General features: G+C 39.8%; 1 protein-coding gene across 17 annotated transcripts in view; it reads right to left on the bottom strand.

The window, feature by feature from the left end:
- The window catches only part of Wdpcp (WD repeat containing planar cell polarity effector), a 326,719-nt gene that overhangs the window by 253,075 nt on the left and 58,792 nt on the right, over positions 1-14,852 (bottom strand). For 6 of the 17 annotated variants that reach the window (XM_017314434.2, XM_006514635.4, XM_006514631.4 and 3 more), the window contains exon 2: positions 9,071-9,235. The exons of 6 other annotated variants lie outside the window; for them this stretch is intronic. Coding sequence is in view for 5 of the 11 variants with exons in the window: in XM_006514631.4 (XP_006514694.1) it covers positions 9,071-9,112 (42 nt within the window). In the remaining 6 variants the exon portion in view is untranslated. Of the gene's footprint in view, positions 1-6,569; positions 6,619-9,070; positions 9,236-14,852 lie in introns of all 17 variants that reach the window. 5 more of the 17 variants (XM_030245783.1, XM_030245784.1, XM_030245785.1 and 2 more) reach the window with 2 other exon arrangements.

Below are 14,852 nucleotides of genomic sequence, written 5' to 3'. Positions count from 1 at the left end.
CTGCAATATATGCCACTTTAGCAAAATAAACAAAATGATCCAGATGCCAAGTAGATGGAATCATTTGGTAAAGAAGTTATTATTGTTCTTTATTATTATTATTATTATTATTATTATTATTAATTATTTTAGAAACTAGGTTTCACTATGTAGCCATCCTGCCCTGGTCCTTGAACTCTCTATGCAGACAGACTGAGCTCAAACTCACAATAGTCTACCTGCTTCTGCCTCCTGAGTGCTGGGATCAAAAGTATACACCATCAGACCCAGCTAAAGAAATAATCATATAAAGTATTTGAGGACTGATAGAGGACTGGTGCATGAGGGAAATACAGGTTGAAAATAATGAAGGAGCAGAACACATAAAGAATTAGAAAAATGCAAGCTTAATTACATTTATTCTTACACTCTTGATTTAGTGAGCAGGTAGCACAGATAAATCAGGCTAAACAAAGGATGTCTTTGAATGTCAAATTTCAGAATTTGGACTTATGCTTACTAAACAGTGGCTAAATAGTAAAATAATGAAATGTTTCAGGTTATAATTATTGCAATATTACCTGGAAAGATGGCAAACAAGAAGAGAGGAGGAAGTGTGGATACATGAGGGGCCTGTTAGAAAGACAGCTGAAGTAGCAGGCAGCAAGCACTTGAATTGGGGTGGTAGTAGTTGGAATGTAAGAGAGAGAGATGGAGAGAGGGAAGGAGGAAAGGAAGGAAGGAGGGGATGAAGGAAGGAGGGAGGGAGGGAGGGGAAGGAGGGAAGAAGGGAAGGAGGGAGGGAGGGAGGGAGGGAGGAAGGAAGGAAGGAAGGAAGGAAGGAAGGAAGGAAGGAAGGAAGGAAGGAAGGAAGGAAGGAAGGAAGAAGGAAGGATGGATGGATCTTACAGAAAGACAACAGGCCCTGAGCACTCATAATTATGGAAGTGACAAAAAGCAGATGGCTGCCAAGATGTTTATGCTTCCACAAAGCCCAGGGGAGCAGGCTTGCCTCCTCATCTCAAGCTCTGTAAGTGGGCCCAGAACCATCACCGACCACTGTGGTAACTGGTTCAACCACTAACTAAGTCCACACACTTAGTGTTCCTAACCACTGACCTTGCTACTTGGTGTCTTGTTACCCTTTAGCTCTCGTGTCAGCATGAACTTAGGTTGTGACCACACGGTTTACCACAGCAAAGGACTCATGCATACTATTCTTAGCCACACTCGCTTCCCAGAAACCCCTTACCCAGACCAGTTCCTATTGGCTTACCTTATCTCACAAGAAAGAGCTGGACTAAAATACCACAGCAAAGGGGAGTCTAAGAGGAGTGAGATTTGCCCATGTTTTAAAAAAAAAAGTGGGATTCTGGAAACAATGGGAGATTGAGAGAGAACCATCTACATAGTATGCCTGACCAGCTAGAAAAAAAACAAAAAAACAAAAAAACAAAAAAACAGAATTATAAGCACCACTTAAAATTTACAAACTGCAAAGTGAAGGTCACTGAGTGAAATTCCAGATGAAAAACATGGAGATAAATATTGGGATTATTTTACAAGATAATTATGGAAAAAAATAATTTAATTAATAGTGAGTCAGGAATGCTATGAAAGTAAGGCATGTGGGGAGAGTTATATTGTGATCAAACTTGCTAGCTATGAATTTGAATGTAGAGATGATCTCAATATGATTTAATAAGAAATCATGTTTTATCAAGGGCACAGAATTAAGCCTTCTACAAAAGGGTGTGGTTCCACTGTTCTGATTTCTGGGCTCTGAGCCAAAAATGCCTTTATTCTAATCCTGCTATGATAAATTCACCCAAATCATTTAGCCTCTCTGCCTCAATTTCCCCACATGCACAAACAGGGATAATGATATTGACCTACATTTTCAAGGATGTTGTAAGCATTAATTAATGTTGTACAATGCTTTGAAGATGAGAAGGGCTGAGCATTATAAATGAGCATTACATAGCCAACTACCTATAATGTGAGGATTTTATCCTTTAATTTTATTCAAGCAGCAGTTATCAAATGATGAACTACCTGCCTTAGTGATATTCCCCTCTAATGTTTCAAATTATTATTTAAGGTGTATCTAGATAGTTCCTGTATTAAAACTGGTGTCCTATAGCATGCACTGAATGCAGACTATCTCTCACAGACTCGTGTGCTATAAAACAGATGTTCCTCAGAAAGTGGACCTTTTTAAAGGAAGTTACGAAGCTTTGAGGCCTAGCTCGTGGACAGACCACAGTAGTTGAACTTTAAAGTTGTACCTGCCTCCAATTCTTGTCAGGAGCTCTTTACTTCCTAATCTACCAGAATGTGAACAACCTGTACTCCGAGTTCCCCGAGTTATGGATGGGGCTGCCTCACTACCATGCTTTTCCTGGCACAGTGGGCTTATATCTCCTGAAGCTGTAAGCCAAATAAATCCTTCCTCCTTCAAGCTATTTCAACCAGTGCTCTGTCAAAGTTACATAAAATCAGTATAGCATATAAAGTTCCAGATCTTTTTGGAAGACTCATTTTAGACTTAAATGGCAAAGGCACATTTGCTTAATAATGAGCTCCTACTCCAAGTATCCCAAAAGGGTCAAAAGGTAATAAATACTTGGGGCTAAGGAGATGAAAGCTCAATTAGTGAAATGTTTACCCTACAAGCATGAGAATTTGAGTTCAATCCCCAGAACCTATGTAAAACTTCTGACATGCTGACACTTGATTATAATCCCAGAACTGGGGAAGGAAAGACAGGCAGATCTCTGAGGCTTCCTGACCAAACACTCCATTGTAATTGCTGTGCCCCAGGTCAACCTTGTCTCATAAAACAAGATGGACAGCTCTTAAGGTTGTCTTCTGGCCTCCCCATGGATGCACAGAGGTGCAAAATCACCAATGCTTTTATCTCTGAAACTTTAGATTTAGTACACATTATTAAGTAGTTGAATGGTAGAGGCAATATAAAAGTAGATCAAACAGCACTAGAAACACTTCTTACCTAATTAGTTTCACTGTCAACTGACACAGCCAACATTATCTGAGTAAGTCCTGTCTTGGGAGGGGCTGGAGAGCTGGCGCAATGGCCAAGAGAATGCTCTTCCAAAGGACCCAGAGCCCACATGGCAGCTCACAACTGTGAATGTGTGTGTGTGTGTGTGTGTGTGTGTGTGTGTGTGTGTGTGTGTACACGTGTGATAAGAAATAGAAAACTCAGTGCCATTCTCTTATTTTGATATCATTGATTCCTCATGGTCAGACTCTGTCAACAATGTCATCATCTTAACTCCTATATTGTGTTTACATAAACATGTAACTTCACAGATCATTAAAGTAAACAGTACCAATTATTTGATGCATGTTACACTGTGAGCTTTTTCTTAAACTGCCTGGTATCGTAGCTCAAAACAGCTCTGAATAATGGCTCTTTATATTCTATTGTTAAGCATTTTTCCTCCAACTTCTATCCAATAAATGCACATAATTTTACATGAGAAATTGTCTTAAAGCAAGGCTGATATAGGTGTACAAGTGACCAAAAAGGCCAATGTAGTATTTTCTGAGTTTAAGTATCCTTCAAAATTCCTTTCTCTGGCTCACAAAATATTGAAAGGAAAATAATTTTCTTTCCTCTTTCTTCTTTTTAAAATTAATTATTTTATTTATTTACACTTCAAATGTTGTCCCCCTTCCAAGGTACCCCCCTTCATGAGCTCCTTACCCTATATCTCCTCCCCTTTGCCTCTAAGAGTGTGCTCTCTCACACACCTACACATTCCCAGTTTACCCTTCTAGAATCCCCCTTCTCTGGGGCAACAAGCCTCCACAGGACCAAGTGCATCCCCTCCCACTGACAAGGCAGAGACAAGGCAGTCCTCTGCTACACATGTAGCAGGGAACCTTGGATCAGCCCATACAAGCTCTTTGGTTGGTGGCTTAGTCCCTGGGAGCTCTGAGGAGAATGGTTAGTTGATGCTGTTGTTCTTCCTATGGGATTGTCACCCCTTCAGCTCCTTCAGTCTTTCCCCTAACTCTTCCATGGTGTTCCCAGGCTATGAGTCCAATGGTTGGCTATGAGTATCTGCATCTGTTTGAGTCAGGGGCTAGTAGAGCCTCTTGGAGGACAGCCATGCAGACTCCTGTCTGCAAGCACATCTTGGCATCAGCAATCGAATTGGGGTTCGGTGTCTGTGGATGGGATGCATCTCAAGGTGGGGTGGCCTCTGGAGGGCCTTTCATTCAGTCTCTGCTGCATTGTTTGTCCCTGCATTTCCTTTAGACAGGAACAATTCTGAGATTCCACCTAACACTAATCAGAATAGCTAAGATTAAAAAACAAAACAAAACTCAAGATCAAACAGCACATGCTGGCAAGGATGTGGAAAAAGAGGAACACTCCTCCATTGCTGGTGGGATTGTACAACCACTCTGGAAATCAATCTGGAGGCTCTTCAGATAATTGGAAACAGTTCTACCTGAAGACCACAGCCTCTGTTCTAGTGGCATAAATGCTATTGTGTGCACAAGCAATAAAATCACTTAGAGAGAGAGAGAGAGAGAGAGAGAGAGAGAGAGAGAGAGAGAGAGAGAGAGGAAAGAGAAAAAGAAAAAGAAAAAGAAAAAAGAATAAAAGAAAAGAAAATATCATCCCGAGTGAGGTAACTCAGATCCAAAAGAACATGCATGATATGAACTCACTGATAAATGGATATTAGCCAAAAAGTTCAGAATACCCATGATACAGCTCACAGACCATATGAAGCTTAACAAGAAGGAAAGCCCAAGTGTAGATGCTTCAATCCCACTTAGAAGGGGAACAAAATAATCACAGGAAGCAAAAAAAGGGAGGGACCTGGGTGGGGGAGGGGAGGGGGAGGGAGAAAGGAGGGGTAGGATCAGGTATGAGAAGAGACAGGTGAGAAGCCTAGAGGGCCAGGAAAAACGAATAGAAATATGCAGCCGTGAAAGGGGGGGAAGGAAAAAAGGGGGGTAGGTGTTAGCCACTAGAAAGACCCAGAAATGTGGGAGGCTCCCAGAAGCCAATGGAGATGACATTAGCAGAAATGCCCAACAGTGGGGAGATGGAACCTGAAACGACCACCTCCAGTATTCCTTGTGTTCTAAAAGCAAACAACGCATATAAACATGAAGCTCCTCCCACTCTGAAAGGAGTCTGAGCATAGTGTGCAGTGCCGTGTGTCCTTTCAGAATCCCTTGGTGCACTCACATGTGCACACTCGTGCCTAACTTGTTTTAGGGCTTTGTAAACCAATGTTTTACTGTACATATATTTTGCTGCTTTTCACTGATCAGCCCAGAAAGGATACTCATGTTCCATTGAACGTGATCATAACTGACTTAACCATTCCCTTACTAAACAGCAACACGTTTCTAACATGTGCCTTGCAAATAATAGTACCATGAAAAGACATACTAAAACTTTATGCTGTGGTAGCATCCATAATGATTGTATCATATAAAACTGTCACTCAACTCAGGACTTCCTCTCCCCACCCCCATCCTTAACACTTTGAAGCACTGTCAAAGTTTTACACTGTTTCAATCTGATAAGTGAAAAAAAATATATTCTTTTACTTGTAGGTTTTATTTTCTTATTCATTAATATGATCAAACATGGTTTCACATATTTCAAAATACTCTGTTTCCTCCAAGAATTGCACATTCCTATCTTATGCCCAACTTTCTTTTTCCCATAGTGTACTAATGACACTACAAACATTGGAGATGATTATCACTTAGGTTTTATAAGCCTTACACATGAAGACAATGAGAAACTACAGTTTCTCTTTTAAAGAATTGGTCATGACCCAGCTCTCTGAACTCCATTCAGCTAACAGCCTCCAAAGTGCCAAAAAGATAAGGCGCCCAGCCAGGGATGGTTTCTTTACTGCTGCAAGAGCAGGTCATTTGCTATTTCTGGATGAAGCAAACAGTGATCTCTTTCTAAGTCCTCAGAAATCTGTACATCAGTCTTACTAAACGAGAGCAAAGGAAACTCTATTCCTTGAAGGAAAAGAAGGACTCCATTTACTTCCATGAAATAAACTGTGGCCAAATTAAAAAAAAAACAAAAAACTTTCTAAGTCTCCTGTTGTACTTAAATTTGGAAAATATTTCTCTAGAGCATTCTTCAAACTGTTTAATTCACTTAGTTAAATATATCTTGTCAATTTAACATTTTCCACATGGTAAGCAGTTTTGACATTTAGACAATTTATCAATGGCTTCTTCGCTGAAGCCTGCCTTCTCTTCTTTCTACTCATTACATGCAACAAATTAAATTTCACTAATATTTAAAGATCAGTGCTGACCTTTGCACAGCCATTTTCTGGGCTCCTATTAATACAAACATCTTGTTTGCTGGTGCTCATTTTAAATATTTTGCTACACACAGTTTTCTATTATTCTAGCTCAAGTGCTTCTTTTCCATGACCTTGCAAAATTATCAGTAAAGTTTACTTTGGGCATGTTTGGAAGACAAAAAGGATGCTTGCATAAGCAAATGGCAGCATGGGAAGAACAATAACCTCCCATCAGCAGCCGACTCTGGTACCCACCTTTCTCAACTTCAAAAGTATGGACTTACTAGTGGTTTTCAAGGCTGTACTTTAATCACAACAATAAAAAGACAAAATAGAAATGTTTGTTATATGATAATGGTAATTCATTCTAAATTATAACTATAAATATAATTTTACGTTATACTTGAATACATAGAGAGAGTGTGGCTTTGAAGAGAAAATAAATTAAAATTCAGAAATAGTTCTTAAGGCTCAGTTAAAGACAAGAGAACACTGAAAGCTCTTATCTAAACCAACGCTTTAATACTGAAGTAATTTGTCAATTCAGAATTACTGTTTTAAAAAGTATATAAATCAAAGTGAGAAAAAAAATGAAAGAAATACAGAAAGCCTTTCTCTACAAATAGGAGAGACACTGGAAAGTACTGAAGTGCCCTGCAGCTGCACCAACTCAGCCTTGTCAGTTTCACTTGTCAACACTTCGATGACAGATTGCCACCCCCTCCTCTAAAAAACAAACCTTAGTAGCTGTTGAAAGATGCGCTTCTTATAAAAAGGGGGGTAGCTCATGCAACATGATAGTTGTATACTTTGAAATCGTTCGCTTCACACACACACACACACACACACACACACACACACACACACACTTTAAAACTTTTTTTCCTGTGGCTCCCGTCAGACTTGGAAGATAAAGAACTCTGCTAATACACTGGGGCCAAGGGTGGATAGCATTTGCAGATACTGCTGAGTGCACTTTATAACCATTATTTTATTTAACCCTCACAGGAGCTAAACCTCTGAAACTACTTGCTGTGTGGGCATGTGTGAGTGTGTGTGCGTGCATGTGTGTATGAAAACATTTTTCCATGGAATGGGACTTTTTCCCAAGAGTCCTCTTATATATGTAATTATGCCCTAAACCCCTTAATGCACAAACAAAAACAGTAGAGGAGGGAGCAAAGATCCATCAGCTTGCTAGGAGCCATCAGACCGGAAGTCCTCTCCACAGCTCCCTGTGTGGTATTCCTTCTACTCCAACTCCCTCTGAATGTTATGCACTAACTTTGCATAGCAATAATAATAAGAAACATGGAGTCGGGAGGGGATGTGAAGGTGATCAGAGAGCAGTTAAAGGTGGTATGTAGAAAGGTGGATATAACCAAAATACATTGTATGTACATGTATGAAATTCTCAAAGAATTAAATTTAAAATATATAGGAAATGGAAAACAGGATTCTCTACCTACTTTTATTTTTCTTAGAAAGCGCCTGGAGAAAGTAAAGTATGTCTCTATTTACAGACGGTTTTAATTAGCTTGTTTATAAATAATGTAATTGAATTATGTGATTAGAACTGGTATTTTTAGGCACTAAGAATTTTCACTATTATTTGTACAGCAAATATCACAGATGGACTACAAATAAGGTACAATTGGCATGTGACAGTTGCTAAGAGAGAAAGACTGATCAGTTCTCCTTAAGAACATGGATGGCACTCTCCAAGGGCACCCCCCTACTCAAGAACATTTGCATAACACAATTTGGGCTCTATTAGTTGAGACAGAAGGTGGAGATGAATCTGGGAGAAGTTGAGGGATGGTGAATATGATCAAAATATATGATATGAAATTCTCAAAGAGTCAAAATATTTCTTAAAAGCTCCAATGTAAATTATAATTATTTCGCAGCTAACTGGTAGATTAAATTATTACATCAAAAAAGTTTTCTTATCTTTAACTACCCTTGTTTGGTAGCAGCTCTCATTAACTTGCTGGCCCATCAGTCTCTGTGACGATTTCTTAAGGAAATGCAAACAAACCCTAAATTCTCTTAAGAATTCTGCAGTGAATCTTTTAATATTATGACTGGATCTTTCTTCTGTTTCTTCCCTGATTGGTTGATTTTTGTTTTTACTAATGGTTTGTCACAGAATTCTTACTTAAATAAAACTTTTAGTATTTTGTTTCATGAGTTGAATAGGGAACTAAATTAGATAACTTAGAAAAGAACAGTCTTTTCTTACTGAGATGAATGCCTATGAATAACCACAATGTTCCCTAGAAGAGATCAATTTCACCTTAACAGATTTAACACAGGCATACATCATCAGGGCTTACAAATGCTAAGAATTTCCTAATGAAGTTAGGAAACTATTATGATCATGTTTTGACCTAAAACCCCAACAATGATCAATAAAAACATCCTATGCCTTAGAACCTATACACCATACCATTTCCAAAGCGTAAACAGCGAACATCTTTGGAATTCTGTGGCAGCTGACAACCACTCAGTGCATGTCAGTTTCCCTCTGTTAGTATTCAATGGCCATAAAGTTATGAGTCTGACTTCAGTAGCAGGTAAGGAGAAACAAAAAGTTATCAGTTTCTTGGGTATCGCTTCATCTTTTAATTATTTGCAGTTTAGTCTAACACATAGTTGCATAGTCTACTAAATACCAACAGCTAAGCCACCTTGGTAGGAACCTAACTCAAGATATGAAAACTCTCAGGTACCTGTCCTTGAAGAAGACCTACCTTAGTGAAGGAGGGTGTAAGGAGAACAACATGCAATTCCATCACAGTATAGCAAACAAAACAGCCATGTCCAGGAGGGGAGACGTAGGCAGAAAGTTACTCCTGGATGGTAACATGATCTCAGTCACTAAAGAAACAGATTCCCATTTTCAGAACCTGCAATTTCTTCAAAGAAAACAAACCATAAAATGTATATAAATTCATTATATCTCCCAAGTTCTTGTGACTACTGTTTACATTTGACAGTTTTTTAAAAATGTACATATCTTACAATAATGTGTATGTTTATTATAGTGAAGGTTTTAACCAGAACTTGCTATTAACTCAACAATACCTTACTGCTAATGGTAAATCAGAATTAAAGAAATGTCATATGCTTGGTTTCCTTTGGTAGAAAAACTAGCTCTAAGTGACTTGGCAACATATCCAAATGAAGATAGGGAGAGGGCATGCAGATACTTTGATATATATCCAAACTCACATGAAAATGACAATAAACAATCAATTAAGAGGGAAACCCTCTATAAAAATACAAACAGTGGAAGAAATAAATAAAACACCCCAAGAATTCAAAGTGGAAATATATAAATAAAACACAAACTGAGGCAAATACTGTCAGGAAAGGGAAATAGAATAGTTATTAAGTGGGGGCACTGGAAGGGATCAAGAGATAGGGTAAAGGGAGAGTACAGAGATAGATAGCTAAAATTATGGGGCATTTGAGGAATAGTATGGGAACCTAGTACAGTAGAAGCTCAGATTAAATAGACAGACAGACAGACAGACAGACAGACAGACAGAAGATATCATTGCTGAAGACCTTAGAACACTCAACCCTAAATGAGATATCTCTATCAAATCCCTCCTTGGAGCTCAGATAACACTGCAGAAAGGGAGACAGAAAGAAAACCAGAGGGGATGGAGGACACCAAGAATAAAGGCCCTCTGAATCAACATGACCAAAACTCATATGAACTCACAGAGACTGGAGCATCATGCACAAGGACTGCATGGCTCGGCACTTACTAGGTCCTCTGAACAGATTTTATGGCTTCCAGTTTAATGTTGTTATGGGATTCCTGGGCATATGAATAAGTCATTTTTTTGTGCCTTCTCTTGGTCTCTTTTCCTCCTCTTTGGTTTATCTCATCCTATAGAAGCCTGTTTGTTTTCTAATGAGAGACCGAAAGGAAGGAGACCAGATTGGGGGGGGGGGGGTAGAGGATGGGGGCAGTGGGAGGAGAAGAGGAAGGAGAATGTGTAATCAGGATATATTTTTTCCACAAATATACTTTATTATATAGCAAATCATAGCATTTGAATAGGCATAGATGAGTATTTAGTGAACGCTAACATTGGTTCCCAATTCAAACATAAATAAAATAGGAATAGAACAGAATTCTTTATTGTTCATTTTTGTTGACAATTATTTGTCCTGTTACATTAAATTTTCACTTTTATTGTAACAAATTTTTAGTTCCCACAGATGGTAGCAGATAATGGTTACACCATCCATGCGAGACAGAACCAGCTAAAGAACACAGAGACCTACATGAGATCTCCAAGTTTCCCAAGACCATGAGTGATCTAGTTCAAAGCTAGGCCTCTCTCTCTCTCTCTCTCTCTCCCCCCCCACCCCCCCACCCCCCCCCACCCCCCCACCCCCCCCCACCCCCCCAGTGTTCCTGGCCAGCTTCCTCCCAGATCTCCCTGTCTCTCTCTCTCTCAGGCTCTGCAGCCCCTTGCCTTTGATCGGTGAATATGCTAATGACTCTGCCCAGCAGCACAGAGGCAGCACCTGCTCTAAACTCTCTGCCTCCTCAAATGGCAGTGGTGCCCTGAGCTCTGTCCCTCCCTCCCTGCCATAGTCCTGCATGTGAGCGACCAATGGACCCAGGCCCTGACAGGAGCACAGGAGACAAAGAAAGGTTGGCGGGTGGGCCAGCAAATGAGGTGGTGGGCCAGCAAACATGGCTGCCTGCAGAAGCGCTACGTGGGCGGGTGGAGGTAATGTGCCACCGGGCCAGACAGCCACCTTAGCTAAAAAGCCTCTCACTTAACCCTATATGTTAAACTTTCACCTTCTGCTTTCCTAGAAAAAAACAAAGGGGGAAGTTAACTGCAGGGTACAACGTACCCCACTCCCAACTCCCCCCTCCATCCAGCTAAGCCTGTGAAAACTGCACCAGAAGCTGTGCTCCCCCTACAGGAACACCTGAATCGTGCTTTTCAACCCAAAATTTCTTGCTTCTTTATTTAAGTGCTTATTTTCTCTCTAGTATTCATGATATATGTCCAAAATTTTTTTCAACATATTTAAAATTTCCTTTAAGGTTCAAAACTCATCCAATCCTTACCAACCAGTTTCCTTTTAAAGACAAACTGTTATCTGCCTACCCCAGATACACAATTAACATGATATTTTCTTCCTCAGCCATCCAAAACGGACCATGATGTGCTTCTAAGCAAACCATTGCAGGCATAACTTTTGCTATCCACCCTATGCAGACATACTCTACTGGTGTTTTGCTCCGTTGTTACAATTACTCTACAGGTCTGTCTCCACATACTACCTACTGCCACAGATCCACCTGAGCCAGCGCCATCTCCTGAGACCTACAGACAACAAAGCTGCCTTCCTCCAAAAACCTCATCTGACTGAAGACTCCCGAGACATACAGTCTTGGGACCTTCCAGCTACAGATGAACTCTCTTGCCAAAGCCAAGTAGCTGATGAACTTGGGGAAAGTTACACGATAGTGAGGAAAACGTAATGTCTATCTAGATTAAATAATTGCTGTTCAAAACTGATGTTACTACCCTCAAATTGTACTACACATGGAGCAATTCATTGATTGTACAATCTCTTGCTCTCTCTTACTCTCTTGTTCTTACTCCCCTTACTCTCCTCTCTTCTCTCCTCACCTTTCTCCTCTCTCTTCCTCTTACTCTCTAGCCTTTCTTCTCTCTTTCTCTCTCCCCCTCCCTTCCTCTTGGCCATGGCTGGTCTCTCCCTCTTTTACCTTTTCTCTTCCCCCCTGCCTTTCTATAATAAAGCTCTAAAATCATAGACTGTCTCTGTTCATCAAGGCCCGCTGTTCTCACCTGTGTGGGAACCTCTCTCCCTTAAGCCCTCTCTCCTGTAACCCTGAGGCTACAGGGTGTCGCCCTGGGGCCCCTTGGTTTCGGGGACTGCCCCTTGTCCACCCCCCATCAAGTGGGGTCAGTGGCTCAGATGCCCACCCGGGGCTGAGTAGAAAACGTCCAGCAGCCGTCGCACATCCACCTGCCCAGAGCACAGGAGCTCTGTCTGGATGCAGGCTATCCTCCCTTCACCCCTCTTCCACTGATCCCTTTTAGTTCCCACAATGGTTGTGCCCTGTTTCTTCCCTCCTAAAGTAAGAGACAGTACTTAATTTATTTTTTAATATTTTTGATGCCCACCCACTATTGAGAGATTTTAAACATTTTTAAGAGGAAAATTTGAATTTTTACAGAAACTTTAAACTAGATTTTTTTAAAGGAACAGCTTTTAAAATATTTAAATTTATAAGGATGTGAGACATTTTAAGTTTATGAAAATTAATATATAATCTAAAAAAATAAATAAAGAGCTAAAGAGTTAGGGCCACAGTTCTGAGCACCAAATACTAAACACCATAAACTGGGATATTCATATCTTGTGTGCAGCAAGACCTAAACATTCTGGCAAAGCCTATAGAGCCTCTCCTAACAGAGGTCTATTCAAATTAACAGAGACTGACTTAAGCAGTATGTTTAGCCACCGTGGCTTTGCTAACTTTGTTAACTTTAACTATTTTAATAAACTGAGTCATACAAGAAATTGTGACATTCTGCAATGATGCACTATGAAAAGGCCAGAAAAGTAAAGATGTCAGTCCCCCTATGGACTGTAGTTATGACTTAGAGTTTTATTCTTACACTAAGAGAGCTTCAATTAAAAAATTGTTGGTTTTTTTTAAGGCTAAATCTATCAGAGATAAAAATGCAAATCCTAAGCTTATCAAAGTTATTAGTTTATTATAAACTGTTAAGGATGATTAAGACATGCACGTTAATGGTCACCTCATAAAGAATAAAATTATTTAATGTTCTCAGAACTATGCCTGTGGACAGGCTAAATTTAAATGTAATTAATTTACAATGACAAGCTTTATTTAGTTTGTATGTGTTTTCAAGGGTAAGCCTAAAATCAGGTATATTTAATGTGGTTCTCGAACTCTTCAGAGAACTACTGAAAATGGTATGCCCTTCCCCAAGCCTTGAGCAGGCTTGATAAACATTAAGTGCTTGCCATGGTTGAAATCCAGCTGAAACAAAGGATGGTCTGTGGCCTCTCCCTATATAAACACAGTGGTGACTATTAAACTTTGAGCCTTGATCACTTCATCCTGCTCTTGTGCCCCACCCTTTTCATTTCCAGCCCCCTTTTCAGGTAACCCAGTTAATTCATGGCTGCTGGACAGGTACAGGTGGTGTCCAACATGGGGCCTGAAAGTGGGAGATCCACTGAGAAACGCTCAGTGGAGCATTTTTGGTGGAGCTCCACAAAAAAAAAACAAAAACAAAAAAAAAAAAAAAACGGAAGAAAAATAACAATATCCTGCATGATGATAAGCAACAAACAGCATTAATGCTAGTGCTAAATTTTATTTTTTAGAGGCTGTTGTTGCAGGAGGTGCAATAAGGGGATGCAGGCTAGGTTGAAGAGGTGTTGACCCGATGCTGAATTCACCTAGGGGTGGCAACAAAAGGGTCAGAGGAATTCTAAGTAGGCATTTGTCTGCAGCCAAGAGCTACATCAGGTGAGAGGAGCAGGGTTTAAAATAAAATAAAATAAAATAAAATAAAATAAATGTTAGAATAATTCTTAGCTCAAGTATACGTATGCTGTGCATGGTTTCCAGAAGTAGGAATGGTAAACATGAGAAAGAGAGAGAGAGAGAAAATAAATCTCAGAAAAACAGTTGTCCCCTGTCCAGGACATTTTATCAAAAGAAAAGGAAAATAGATATAAGCTATTTCAGAGCTCTGCTAGGGACAAGAGGAAATTTGAAGATGTCCTGCTTCCTCTCTGGCTCCTACTGGTGATATTCTTAGTTTAGGTTCAAGTTCTCTTCCCTGTCTATTGTCTGTCCTTGGTACACCAGTCTATCTACATATGTCAATCTATGTATGTTTTTGTTTTGTTGTTTGAATGATTGTTGTTGTATGGTCCATGTTAAAAAGAAAAAAATGGTTAAGACTTTATCTGCTGGCTATTCACCCCTTGATTTAGTGTAACTTGTTTAAAAGGTAGTCTCAATTTGCACAGCAGAAACTGATAAGTTACCCTGCACTGTAGCTGAGAGTTAAGCATAGCTAAGAATCCCTGCCAGGAGCTGAAAAGCTGCTCTTAAAGGGGCCAGCAGCTTCTCAAGTTCTATGGCAAGTAAGCTGATAGCTGTTTTTCCCTAGAAAAATCTATGCAATTGTGTTTATTGGGTTCAGCAAGTGACAGGTGCTTTTTCTCTTGAAATAGAAACAGCTAGAAAGTATAAGAAAATTTTGTTTGGTCTAAATATATAAGATGTGTGTAGCCACCCCTATATACCTGGTGGCCAGACTTTGAGTTTGATCTTTGTCAATTAGCAGCTGAATTGAATACCTGGGACATCCCTACAGACAACTTTAATTTCTAACTATAATACTGATGCTTTTAACTTTTGGACTTTGTATCTTAAACAGATTGGTTGCCTTCACACAGGATCGCTTTCAGAAA

This window comes from Mus musculus, chromosome 11 (genome assembly GCF_000001635.26).
Source record: "Mus musculus strain C57BL/6J chromosome 11, GRCm38.p6 C57BL/6J".
In the NCBI taxonomy this organism is placed as follows: domain Eukaryota; kingdom Metazoa; phylum Chordata; class Mammalia; order Rodentia; family Muridae; genus Mus; species Mus musculus.
Note: the sequence above shows the minus strand (reverse complement) of the source record. Positions and strands in the feature narration are given on the sequence as shown.